At 40.8% G+C, this 14,243-nt stretch overlaps 1 protein-coding gene across 1 annotated transcript in view; it reads right to left on the reverse strand.

Annotated features, from left to right (window-relative positions):
* The window catches only part of LOC113415288 (putative E3 ubiquitin-protein ligase HERC6), a 37,870-nt gene that overhangs the window by 16,932 nt on the left and 6,695 nt on the right, over positions 1-14,243 (reverse strand). The window contains exons 3-11 of the mRNA XM_087962595.1: positions 13,152-13,228; positions 11,469-11,696; positions 10,328-10,422; positions 8,899-9,020; positions 8,436-8,578; positions 6,679-6,737; positions 5,531-5,658; positions 3,475-3,534; positions 2,294-2,390 (exon numbers count right to left, since the gene is read on the reverse strand). Of these exons, the coding sequence (XP_087818721.1) occupies positions 2,294-2,390; positions 3,475-3,534; positions 5,531-5,658; positions 6,679-6,737; positions 8,436-8,578; positions 8,899-9,020; positions 10,328-10,422; positions 11,469-11,696; positions 13,152-13,228 (1,009 nt within the window). The remainder of the gene's footprint in view (positions 1-2,293; positions 2,391-3,474; positions 3,535-5,530; positions 5,659-6,678; positions 6,738-8,435; positions 8,579-8,898; positions 9,021-10,327; positions 10,423-11,468; positions 11,697-13,151; positions 13,229-14,243) is intronic.

Consider the following 14,243-nt stretch of genomic DNA (forward strand, 5'->3'; position numbering starts at 1 on the left):
ACAGCCAGCAGGGAGTGGGAGTGTGGATCTGGAGGTTGTGGAGGAAACTGGGGAAGGGCACAGGGCGGCTTGGCATTCAGAGGAAGACCCAGGCCATCCCCTTTTCATCCTAGGGCAGGGGTGGGCAAACTTTTTGGCTCGGGGCCGCATTGACTTTTAAAATTTGACAGACGGGCCGGGTCAGCACAAGATTTTTGGGAATTGCCCCCCACCCTTTCCCCCTCTTCTCCTCCTTCCCTCCCCTCGGAGGCCCCTGAGTCAGGAGTTGCTACCGCCGGCACGGCTCAGCGGCTCAGCCAGTCCGCGTTGCCTCGGGAAGGAAAGGCAAAAGGAAGAGCCGTGGCGGTGCTTTGCAACGGCAGCAGTGGCACCGAGGCTCAGGCTCAGCGGCTCCTGGTTTTGCCTTTTCCTTCCCAAGGCAACGCGGGACTGGAGCTACGCGGAGCTGCGCCAGCGATAGCAACTCCTGAGCGGAGCCCGGGCGGAACTGCCTGTTGCTGCTGCCGGAGCACTGCCGGGTCGCTCCTCAAGCAGCCCGCCCGCCCGCCGGGCTTCCCTCCGCCGCGCAGCTGGGGCCAGGCGCGAGCGCCCGTGAGTTAAAAGGAAGCCGAAAGTTGCTGGGAAGTTGCTCGGGTTTCCGGGGCTTCAGGCTTAAACTTTGCACAGGCAAAGTTTGCAGGCGGGAGCATCTTTCCACCGAGGAGCAAGAAGGGTTCTGCCCGGTGGGCGGGCTGCTTGGAGCAGGCGACCGGCGGCGCTCCGGGTTTCCCCTCCACCGTGCGGCTCGGGGCCAGGCGCAAGCACCCGTGAGGAAAAAGGAAGCCACAAGTTGCTGGGAAGTTGCTCGGGTGCTGGGAGCAGGCTTTTAAAGTGCCGCCCGAGCAGGACCGCCGAGCCGGGAAACGGGGCACCAAGCCAGGGGATCGGCGGGGACTCACCTTCGGAGAAGTCGCACTTGAAGGTGATTTGAACTCCCAGCCGAGGCCTTTGCAAAGTTCTTCTTTTCTTTCCTACCCCGAGAACACTCCGCACTGTTGCAGCTTTGGGGGCCACGCGCGTGGGCAATACGCCACGCCCTGCTATTTTTTTCAGGGGCGGGCGGATTGGACAGACCAACGGGCCGGATGTGGCCCGCGGGCAGTAGTTTGCCCACCCTGTCCTAGGGCATGCAGGGATGAGTGGATAAGGGAGAAATGTGAATGGCATGGTCTACAGGGGAGGAAAGGGTCCTGATCCCCTTCATGGGCTGCAGCTGTGAAAACTGTTTAAAAGGACAAATTGCGCATGGCCCAGTGCTGGAAGCAAAGTGTGAAATAATTCTAGTCTTTCAGTTCTTATCTGAGTTTTGGAGTCCTTCCCAGTGTGTGTATTTCGATATCTGCAGATATCTTCAAGCCCTTATCCTGCCTTGCCTCCTTAATTGCTTCAGTGTGGTTTGTGTTGTTTTTTCTATTTATAATTTATATGTATTTTGAGTTTGAATGGAAGTTCTTCCTTTTTTGCAACTGTTTGTGAGGGAGTTTTTTCTCCAGTCAATTATAATTGGACCTTTGAAGCAAAGTTGAAGGAATTAAAGGGACTTCACTAGTTTTTGTGACTTTGTTGATTTTGTATCCCACCCTGGGTCATCACATTCAATCTGTCTTAAATGAGAAGATATTAAAAGGGCCTGCCAAGAGATATTATTGTCCCATAAGGTTGAGGTTGCATGGATCAGGTAGCAAGCCTACTTTGTGTATGTCCTTATGTTCCTTTATGTTTCAACTCATAAAGCTTCGTGTAGTCATCTCCTGCTTGGCTTTCCATAACTTTATTTGGCTGTGTTTTTAATCTTCGTGGGGCTGTGGCATTGTTGGAGTAGGGAAAGCGGATGAGCTTCTTAATATTATTTGTTGTTTTTACTCTGTAGCATTCTACAGAGTGACATGGGCTATGGATGGAATGGAGCACAAAAGGACAGGACTTCTGTGTAATTGGAACTCATGAAGAGGCAGAGCTCCCAATTCCACAGGGAGATCTGCAGCGAATGCTTACAGAAGTTGCATTCCAGTTGGAGATAATGGTTATCCGAAGGCATCTAAAACTGGGGTGGGAAGCCAAGTGCTCTCCTTGTGTTCTAGATTAGAATTCTGGTTTTTGGTTTTTGCTCTTACTGTTAGGACAACCTTCACACGACTGGATCAGGATTATATACCAGTCCATCTATGGATTCTCTCATCTGATCACAGAACAATCAATAGTCTGTCCAATGAGGAATAATCCCTGTATTGAAAGAAAAATATTTTTTCTTTACCTGCCGAGCAATCCAATCTGTCATAGTAAGTTCCTTCAAAACTTCTCTTGCTTCTTGCAGATTCACTGGGACAAAACCGTCCATTGACACATCAGATCTAGGAGGAAAAATGGGATGTCCATTTTCTGAGGAATGTCCAAAGCTCAATCACATGTTTCTTAATGCTTTCATTCAGAAATTTTATACAGCGTCCACCTATATTTCCTAGCTTTGGGGCGTCAGATCTTTCAAAGCGAAAATGGACTTATCAGGGTTTAAGGATCTTCTTCAGATAAACCACTGGGAATTTAATTACACCCACTTAAAGCTTAGAACCAGATAAAAACTGAAATAAGGTTATGGGTGGGAAGGACAAATAATACATTTTAACTCCTTTTATATAGTTTGGAAATGATGGGGTGTTTGTTATTGCAAGATTCAGAATAGCCATGGCCTGGCAGTGACTTTTGCTCCTTGTTTTCAGTTTTTTGAGATTAACAAGTTTGAAGATGACTGCAATTTGTTTTCCAAATATCTGGCAGGGTTATCGGTCTGCAAACAGTAGCAATATGGCAATCCTTTGATAATCTCAAGAGCCTAGGGCCTTCATTTTTAAAGGCAATGGGACATTTTGCAGCCATAATGATTTGAAGAATTTGGAATGGATTTACATCGAAGTTTTAATTCAGTCACAGAGCTTAATTAGGTTAATTCGTTAATTAAGTTATTAGGTACTCCAACCCAAATGACCTTGAAAAGTGTTTGGGAAATTACAACCTGTCTGGAAATATTCTCCTGATCACATAGAAGAAAGGGGGGCAGATAAATGCAATAAACAATTTTTTTCAGCTGTTAAATCACTTGGATTATACTAGTATAGCAATCCCCAACCTTGACGGCTTGGTGGCCTGGCTGGGGGAGGAGAGAGGGGAACCCGTAGTGGGCCGTGGTGGGCACATACACACAGCTCGACTTGCACAAGATGAGATGCACGCACATATGCCTGCCGGACTGTCACTTGCATGAGTTGAGCTGTATGCCTGCATGCCCACCAGCCCACCACTCACAAGGCCTGGTTGCGAAAAGGCCACAGCGAGGTAGTAGGCACAGAGTTTGGGGATCCCTGCACTAGTGAATCAGGACTTGGAATTTTCTCCTGAGAATCCGACCGCACTGCTACACATACAATGCATGCTACTCACCTTGTTTGTAAAAAGCTTGCCGTTAAGCAAGGAGGTGAGGAGAAAATTTCTTCTATCTCCCTACCAAATAGATAAAAAGAAAAGCCATTAATAAAACAATAGCACACCAACCTATCTTTACACTTGCTTAGAAATAACTTCCACTGTGTCCAATGCAACTGAAATCACTTCCTTTATAGTCCAAATAAAATGTGAATCGGAAAATATAAGTAAAGCATTCATCAACTTCCATGTAAACCTTGACAAAGTTTACTTTTCACACATGTTAGCATACACATCTCACATCTTATATTTCTTTTCTTCCCTTTGGCTATAAAATTTACTGTTAGCTATTATATCAGGAAGAGTCAATTATGTCATACTGTGGCTCTGGATGAAATACCACCATTGACAGGGACCAATATTGCAGGAAATCACCGCCTTCCAGATGTTGCTGAACTACAATCACTAACAGCTCTCGACATGCCAATGATGAGAACTGCAGGAAACTTAAGGTTCAACAACATCTGGAGAGCTACAAGTTCTCTGTAAAAAGAATGACTTTTTAATGTCCATTCAGAAATAACTTTGGAAAACTTGCACAGGGCATAACACCTTAATTGCTCTTATTAACATTTGTTCAAGCTCCAGAAACTTAAATCTTATCCTTCACTGATCAGCTATCTGCTGGTAGGGTGGAAGCAGACAGAACTTTCTCTACTTCTAATAGGACCAGAATGTTGACCCATCCATCTGCTGGAGAACAGTTTTCAAGTCCAAAGGATGGAACATAATATTTTAGATTATTTATATGCCATTCATTCCCTTAATGGCTCAAGAATGCTGTATTGGTATGTGGGGATGAGAGAAGAAAAATTGCAATCTAGACCAGTGGTCACCAACCAGTGGGCCAAGGACCACTGGTGGTCCACGAGAAAATTTTGGTGGTCCACAGAGAAATGTCACCCCCAAAGCAGCCCCCAAAGCAATTAATCCAGGATGCACAAGAACTCAAGGCTGCACCATCCACATGGCCCATGGGAACACAAGGCTTGCATCACTTGCATTGTGAACAATACGAAGTAGTGAGGGGAGGGGGAAAAGGGCAGAGTGGGGGAATTTGCCCCACTTGCCCCACATGCCTGGCTGGCCACAGGGCTGCTTCTTTCTACTTCTTTCTTCTTCTGCTTTTGGCTACAAAAGTCTTTCTTTCTCTCCCCCAAACTCTGCCAGAAATGAGTCTTTGGGACCCTGTAAGGCATCCTGCTCCAAGAGGCTGCGCTGGCAAAGACACATTTTTGGCAGAGTTTGGGGGAGAGAAAGAAAAACTTCTGCTGCTTCTGCTGCTTTCCTTGCATGAAGCCAAAAGTCTCTCTCTCTCTTCCCGCCCCCCTGGGAACGGAGCTGGAGATGGTATCCTTCGATCCCAAATAAAGAATGATCGCTCAGTAGGAAAATGGGGTGGAGAATTTTCCTGCAGACTTTTGGGGGGATTTTCCCAGGGTCTCTGGTCCACGGGACTTAAAATTATGAGTTTGGTGGTCCCTGAGGTTCAAAAGGTTGGCGACCCCTGATCTAGACAACTGTCTAGGCCAGGGGTTGCCAACCTTTTCAGGGACCACCAAACTCATAATTTTAAATCGCAAGGACCAGAGACCCTGAGAGAATCCCCAAAAAAACTCTGCAGGACCACATTTCTCTGTGGACCACCAAAATTTTCTCATGGACCACTGTGGTTGGTGACCACTGGCCTAGGCAGCTGAGCTTGCAGAAGGAGTGGGGGCATGGCAAACAGAATAACAAAGTAGCAGAGTTGAAAGGGAACTTGGAGGTCTTCTAGTCCAACTCCTTGCTCAAGCAGAAAACCTTGCAGGAAACAGCTAGGGACCTTCCTAATTTTGAAACTCTAAAAGTGATGTACTTTCAGATGTGCAAAATTCTGCTAATGCAGCTTTACAATAGAGATACTCCTAGTCGTGCTTCTTGCCTGACTACCACAAAGGGCTGATAGATGCTTACAGAAATACATTTTTTTTGGTCAGAAACAGGCAAAATACAAGGCAATACAAGTAGCAACCTTTTAGCATTCTGTTGTGCTTCACTTCCGATTTCTGCTGACTTCCATTTCTCAATCAGTCCTCTGTCCAGCTGGCTGATCCTAGGCAAGACATCGAAAGAGGTGGCTGCACTAGCACACGCAGAAGCCTGAACAAAGAAAAACCCAAGTGAAAAAGTGTTGTTGCTATCTCACATAACTGATGCTTGAAAGTATAAACCTTTGAGAAGGCGGAGATCCATGGTCACTTCTCATTTCCTGTAGAAAGTGTCCCTGTAGAAAGTGGGGATGCAACTTTGGGGAAATTGTGTTTGGAAATATCACTGCAAGTTGACGAATCATCCAAATGTCTATGTAAAGAGAAGAAACTTTTCTGTGCAGACAAAGAACACATTACATTTAGGCAAGTTGGTACTTATTAGAATAGCTATATTCACAAAATGCAGGTAGACTAGATGATAGATAGATAGATAGATAGATAGATAGATAGATAGATAGATAGATAGATAGATAGATAGATAGATAGATAGATAGATAGATAGATAGATAGATAGATAGATAGATAGATAGATGATAGATAGATAGAACTCTTTATTGGCCAAGTGTGATTGGACACACAACAAATTTGTCTTGGTGCAAATGCTCTCAGTGTACATAAAAGAAAATATACATTTGTCAAGAGTCAAGAATCATAAGGTACAACACTTAATAATAGTCATAGGGTACAATCAGCAATCAAATCATAGTAGGAAACAGTCAATAAAAATTGTTAGGATACCAGCAACAAGGTTACAGTCATAAATGGGAGGAGATGGTTGAAAGGAAGGATGGGAGGATTAAATGTAATGCAGACTTAGTAAATAGTTTGACAGTATTTGGGGTTCGGGGGGAAACTGTTCTTGTGTCTAATTGTTCTGGTGTGCAGTGCTCTATAGCATCATTTTGAGGGTAGGAGTTGAAACAGTTTAAGTCCGGGATGTGAGGGTCCTGTAAATATTTTCACAGCCCTCTTTTTGACTCACGCAGTATACGGGTCCTACATGGAAGGAATAGCGTCTTCTATAATCTATTTGAAGTGCTACACAGCCTACTACTAGTAACTTAGCTTACTGATGGTTTGATAATGATGTTGAAGTCAAGACAGTTTACAAAAAAAATAAAAAGATTACCTGATACATATTGATAAAGTTGACATATGCTCCAGCAAAAACTTGGACTCCCAACAATTCTACAATGATATGAATATGTACATTATTATTATAGTTCATTGCACAGACAGATATTATTATTGTAATAAGTACAATTTTTCTGTAATTTCTCCTCCTTCTTTTCTCTTGTGATTTACAGTGAGGGTGCTTCTGAAATTTCCAGAAGGAACTCACCTGCAGCTATTAATTCCTTTATCTCTCAAAACTCTTTTTCTTCATTAAACTTTCTAACATACACATGCAGCAGCTCTCTGGTTCTCCACTAACAGAAATTTCCTTTTCATGACAAACAGAGGAAGAATTCTGTGCTCGCTCCAATCATACATTAATTTTGATTTTACAGCCAGAACGTTGTGCATATTAGATTAGAATTTCAGAATTTACCCTATTAACGAAAAGCCTTTATTTTGCTTTCGCTGGTCAAGGAATTACATAGCTTTGCAATTCTCTATTTCTACACTTCTGCCAACTGATTAAAATTTGAGACTCCTAAAATTACTATAGGTAGTCCTCGATTTATGACCACACTTGAGCCCGAAATTGATGTTGCTAACTGAGACATTTGTTATGTGAATTTTACCCCATTTTACGATCTTTCTTGCCACAGTCATTAAGTGAATCACTGCAGTTGTTAAGTTAGTAACACAGTTGTTAAGTGAATCTGGCTTCCCCATTGACTTTCCTTGTCAGAAGGTCGCAAAAGGGGATCACATGATCCTGGGACACTGCGACCAGACCGTCATAAATATGAGTCAGTTGCTAAATATCTGAATTTTGATCATATGACTTTGGGGATGGTGCAATGGTCGTAATTGTGGAAAATAGTCATAACTCCCTTTTTTCAGTGTGGTTGTAACTTTTAATGGTCACTAAACAAACTTTTATAATTTGAGGACTACCTGTATATATCCTTTTTCTCTACCGGGATAAATGCACATTCGTCTGTACTCTTCCCAGATCTTGTCATCTGGAGATGGCAGAATATTCTGAACTTCAAAAGCTACCAGATAATCAATCAACCCTTCCAAATTATGACATCTGCTCTCTCAGAAGTCAGAAAACACAGTCTCCCAATTCCCACATTTTAAAAATGAATAGAACAATCCTTTGGAGCAGTAACTTAGACCATGATAATACTTGGCTCCAGAAAGCACTCAGTCCTGGGGTTGGTTGGCACCTTAAGGCCCTCCCTCCATCTTTTAACTTCCAACTTATTTTATTCTTCTTTCTACTTGGCTCCTTTTACTGATTATGTAAAGCATTTTTAAATGCTATGTTTTTATGCATTTAACTGAACGCCACCTAGAGTGATCCTGTGAATGAAATGGACATTATCTGCATCTGACAACTCAAATCAAATAAAAATTTAGGTCTTGATTTAGGGTATAACCAGTTTTGAGTCCACTTTCAGCCATGGAAACACATTGGGTGACTTAAGTCTAGCCATTAAATCTCAACCCAAACCACGTTACAAAGTTTTGTGATGATCTTGGCAATAAAAGAAAATTGAGTTGTATTTGGACTTTTGGACTTTTAGAGTAAAGCACAACACAAAAATCTAGAAAGACTTTTAGGTGTCACTTTTCAAAGAGAATTAACCATCTGTTTTCAAAGCCATGGAGTGTCTTAAATGTGCTTAATTGTGGCTATATGTTGCTCCCTTGCATTCTTCTATTATGACTATTTTGCATTCTGGATTTGTGTTTACAAAAAGGTACCATTAGGGGCCAGAAGAGCATTGAGGTCAATACACCGTCTTTCTTCCTGTCTGCTCTCCAATGCCGAACTTTCCGTGTGCTGAGGGAGACCACGTCCAAAAGACCACAACTGCCCAGAGGCAGAGACACAAAGAGTGTGATAACTGCAGAAAAACCAAAATACTGTCAGCTTCCCATATGAACAACTCTGCTCTCTATCCGATTGGGATTGTTATGGTTTAGAATAATCACATTAATAAAAGTTTCCTAATATTTAACATTAACAGAATAACGGAGGTGGAATGTCTCAGATGTATAGTCCTCTCATCATTTAATGTTCCTGGTAAACCAACAGCCTCCAAAATGTTAGAAGTGCTCAATGCACTTTAAACGGATTTTGTTTTTACATAAGCTGCATCAATTTCCCTTTAAAGCTCAGGCACAACCACTCACATAGATGTGGAAGGAAAGAGATGGTACATACCTTCCACAGGAAACATGGGAAACTGGACCATCAATCTGATCGATTTTCTGAGGACCAATCTTTGAAGAGTTGTGTCCTAGTTGTCCAGCACTGTCATCTCCAAAGGTGAAAACATTGCCACTCTATGAAGGATGTTAACAAATCAAGCACCATCAAGTTTCCCCCCCATCCATATCTATTAGTTTTATTAAAAATTTCTGCTACTACATGTTGTAGTTTTGGAGAACAAAGGTTATATTTGCATACAAATGTGCCAGACTCCAATTGCAGCCATCTGATTTTGCAACATGGTCTTTGACAGCAACAAAAAGGAATCAACCAAAATAGTTTGAAGTTCCCAACCTCTTTTCTTCACTTCCACACTCTTAGATCATATAAATGCAGGTCTCTAATCCAGCAATTCCTTCCTGGATTAGGAAGGAAACAGCAATATAAAAGCTTAAAACACAGCTAAAAATGCTTCCAGTCAAAGAGAAAAACAAAAATATTCACCTATGAGCATTTTTTTAAAAAAAAAAAAAAACCTAATTCAAATCCTACTCACCACAATGACCCATTTTAAATAAAGTCCTTATGGAGAAATGTCTGAAAATGCTTCTAATTGTTAAGTAATTTTAAGGTCATAAATTCTGCACATCGAAAATGTAATTTGGTGGCTTCTGGCTTGCTTGGCATGTTGTGTGCAATCTGCCACTGGGATTTGCAAGTTATACTTTATGGTTTAGCATTCTCTGTCAACCGTGACGCATTTGGTAAGGCAAGATTTTAAAAAACATGGCTTGGCACTAATGGAACAAGTCATTGTCTCCACATTGCATTTGCCCTTGTGAAACCTCCTGCTACATGCTATTTTAAAAAGCTTATTATTGTAACAGTTGCAACAGAATAGCTATCATCAAATAATTGCATCAAGAGCTGCTATGGTGTCTATGGTTGTTATCATCACTGAAGGTCATAAGCAGAATATTAGTATGTTCCTATTCACGGATGAGCATTTTGATGAGTGTTTTGGTGGCCTTTTGTTAGCCACTGTGGGAACAGACTGTTGGACTTGGTATTCTGGTCTGATCTGACTGAGCTTTTCTTTATTTGTATACCATAGAGCATAGGTCCCCAAACCCCGATCCGTAGACTGGCACAAGTCCGTGACATGCCAGCAACCGGGCCACGCAAACAAGCAAAGCCCCATCCATGAGATATAGGCAGCATGCAAAACCCTGCCCCCTCCAGCCTGCAGAAAAACCTTTCTCTACCGAACCGGTCCCTGGTGCCCAAAAGAATGGGGGCCACTGCCACAGAGACCACACCAGTTCCATCACTTCTTACATTTAGTACTCAAAGGATCCTGAATATTCCGCAAAAGAATTCCCAATATCCAGTTAACAAACTGCTGCTAGCAGTATGGAAACTTCGTTTACGAAGACAATACCTTGGTGAGAACAGCTGTATGTTCATCTCCACAGCTAACATAAGTCACGTCAAGGTTTCTCAGGGCACTTACTGAATAAGGTTTGAAGATCTGTTCTGTTGAAAACAAATCCCACCAGAATATTGTAGCATTTTATATGAATATTCCAAGAGCCACCCCAAAAGTTTATTAAAATACATTGTTATTTATTAAATGTGACTAAAATCATTACCGTAACAGAAATTGAATTAAAGTTGTCACAGCAAGCTTTAAAAAGCCACTTTAGAAGTTTCCAAAATGTAAACCTTAGAATTGTCACCATCTTTGAAGTGAGGAACAAAAAACTTGGCTTATGAAAAAGTTGTTTGTCTAGACCAGGGGTGGGTAACTATGGCAACTTTACAATCTGTGGATTTCAACTCCCACAATTCCTCATAGCCTGCTCAGGAATTCTGGGAGTTGAAGTCCACAGGTAATAAAGTTGCCATAGTTACCCACCCCTGGTGTACACTCTGCCAGGCTGCATTTTAAAGATATTGTATAGGCTGAATGCACATTTTCCAGCAAGGGGACAAACATATGTTCAAGACATCAATACTATTTTTTGTGCTCACATTCTACTTTGATAACCTATCATTCGAACTTATAATAATTTTAAAATAATAAGTTCCATTAATTATTTAATAATTAATGATTATGTCAGTTATATATTTTATTTTAATGATGTTAAAGTTTGGTCATAAACTTAGATCGCTTCTATCCTGTGCCAGACAAGTTTTTTCTAAACAAATATATCTAGTAAAGGGATCAAGTGTCAGCCAATTAGGTCATCTAGGGAGAAGCTGATTTTTTTAGAACAAATTCCCATGCCAAAGAAGACCTATAGCAATCATCTACAAGAATCAAATCATGTAATCTATTCATTTTACTCTAAAGATATGAAACCCTAGTTTTACTTATTCACTGTGTAACATATACTTAGCAGGGTTAAGCCTGAGGTAATTTCTGTTTGAAAGAATAAAATGAAGACAATTATCAAAAGATTTACAGGTTTTATTTGACTCTTCATATCTAATCCTTTCACTTCAAAAAGAGACAATTAAAAGGAAGTAACCAGGTAGCATGGACATTTTTTCCTGGGATAATTTGAAGATAGACTTACCTTCTGAAGTTTTCTGGTCTAAACCCAACTGATGTGCATTGTTCTTTCCCCAGCCATAGACCACTCCAGAAAGAGACAAGACAAAGTTGTGTGCCCCACCAGCAGCCACCTGAGCCAAGGGGATGCCAGCAAGAGAGGAAATGTTACACGGAGTAGCCTGGGTTGAAACTTCTTTACCAAGACCCAGCTGACCATGGCTGTTGTGTCCCCAGGAAAATACTCGCCCATCTTCATTGGGAGGGAAAAAGGAAGAAAAAAGCCACCATTACATTGATTAGAATACGAATTGGCAACTTGTTCAGGTAAACAAGGGTATAGCCCCTCAACGTTTAAGATGACAAACATCTCACAAGTTTGCCAGATCTGAAAAATTATCACGCCCTCAAAATTGTATCTGCTCCCTCCTGAAATCTTGTAGATTCATGGAATGAGTTTTGGTGGAACATCACAAAAACCATTCAGAGTGAACCATGGATGCTTTTATTCCTGCAGACTTTGCATTGCCATTTGTTTTAAGTAGAAGGACAGCTGAAAAGCTTTTATTTTTGTGGAAATACCTTCCATGTTGCATTAGCTTCTCTAAATGGTTGGGGCAATTGAATTCAGAGTCGAACTTGAGCTGTCACACATGACAACTACCAGGCTGATAAGTGTCATCACATGTACAGACCTACATTCTCCTTGACTTCATATATTTATTTATTTATCTGATTTGTCAATGACTTACAAGATAATAGGTATATGTATAAACATGAGTATGAATACAGGAAATAGGTGCAAATAAATGGGGACAATAGGACAAGGGCGGTAAGCACGATGGTGCACTTATGCACACCCTCTTACAGACCTCTTAGGAATGGGGTGAGGTCAATCATGGATAGTTTAAGGTTAAAGGAGTGGGGGTTTGAGGATATAACAACAGGGTTAGGTAGTGCATTCCAGGCATTGACCACTCTTGCTGAAGTTGTACTTTCTGCAATCAAGTTTGGAGTGGTTTACATTGAGTTTGTATCTGTTATGTGCTCTTGTATTGTTGCGGTTGAAGCTGAAGTAGTCATTGACTGGTAGGACATTGTAGCAGATAATTTTGTGTTCTACACTTAGGTCCAACCATAGGCGGCGTAGTTCTAGGTTGTCCAAGCCCAAAATTTCATGTCTGATGGTGTAAGGTATTCTGTTGCGAGCAGAGGAATGTAGTATTCATCTTGTGAAATACTTCTGGATTCATTCAATTGTATTAATGTACAATGTGGATTCCACTGTATAGGTAATCCTCAACTTACAACAGTTTGTTTAGTGACTGTTCAAAATTACAATGGCACTGAAAAAATGACTTAGCTCCATTTTGCACACTTACAACCATTGCAGCACCCCAATGGACATGTGATCAAAATTTACCAGTAGTTTACCAGTAGTTATATAATTGCATTGATGCAGATAATCCTTTTTGGGATTATCTGTTTGCATCAGGCTTTGCCTTCTAAATTCTGTATTAAAACTAGATTTATAGTAATCCTTAAAAAAAAATCTAGGCACTGCCTAGGAAAATCTTAAACTAAGAAGAAGCATTTGTGTAGATGCACAGAAAAACCGTTAGCAGAAAAATGAGCTCACTGCTCCCATCCAAAATATAAGCAAGCAAAAAAAAAAATTATTGCAAACAAAGTTAAAATCAGTTCTTACCTTTGGTAAGTGCTATGGAGTGATAGTGTCCACAAGCAACTTGTATAACATTGTACTTAGATAAAGCATCTATTATCCTATAGAATTTACCAAAAAAGAAGAGAAATAATTCATTTGCATTCCAGATACAGAACCATATCATGATATAAAGATTCTTGGCATGGCAGTTTTATCTACTTAAAATAGAGTATTACCAGTTTAAAGAAAATTGCTTTGTGAATTAAATAAATAATAGGATGAGCATAAAAAAAAATTATCAAAATTTTTATTTATCAAAAAAATTATAAAAATTATCAAATGATATTTTAATCAATAGTAATTACTTGAAATCTTACTTATACTCGACACATACACTTATTAGGGAAAAATGTTAACATTAAGCAAGATTTTTTTGGAATAATCCATTAAATCATTTGTTTCTTTAGCTTCTATTCTAGGATAATTTTGTGCCACATTGATACTGTTTGGTTAGTTGGACTGTAATTCCCTTCATTGTTCGCAGGGTATAATGGGAGTTGCAAACCAAAATATTTGAAGGTACCAGATTAGGGGAAGCTATGTTAAAAAAAAAATAGAACAAATAAGTAAGATAGAAGCAGACTGATGAAGTACATTATGCACTATGAAAGATTATGCAATAATAAATTGGTTATCCTTTAAGGGTGTTTGTTTTCCAAAGGTTATCATGACTAGGAGCCATAGTGCCACAGTGGTTAGAATGCAGTATTGCAGACAAACTCTGCCCACAGCCAGAAGTTAGATCCTGACCTGCTCAAGGTTATTAGCCTTCCATCTTTCCGAGGTCAGTAAAATGAGGACCCAGGTGGTTGGGGGCAATATTCTGTAAACCACCCAGAGAGTGCTGTAAAAGCACTGTGAAGCAGGATATAAGTCTAAATGCTACTATTGCTATTTTGCGATGCTTCCTTATCTATCTAAAGCAGCAGCGCCTAGACCAGTAAGCCTCCCCATTCCAGCTATGGGAGGGATGTAGACCTGTTGCAACAACTCTTCCAAGCTTTCTTAGCCAGAAAGAATGGAAATACCCTACCTCTATGAAAAGGAATATGCAAAAGGTCACCAATTTATCCT

The sequence above is a fragment of the Notechis scutatus genome, chromosome 4 (assembly GCF_049901735.1).
Source record: "Notechis scutatus isolate UNSWTSFEM ecotype Mainland chromosome 4, rNotScu1.2, whole genome shotgun sequence".
Lineage (NCBI taxonomy): Eukaryota > Metazoa > Chordata > Lepidosauria > Squamata > Elapidae > Notechis > Notechis scutatus.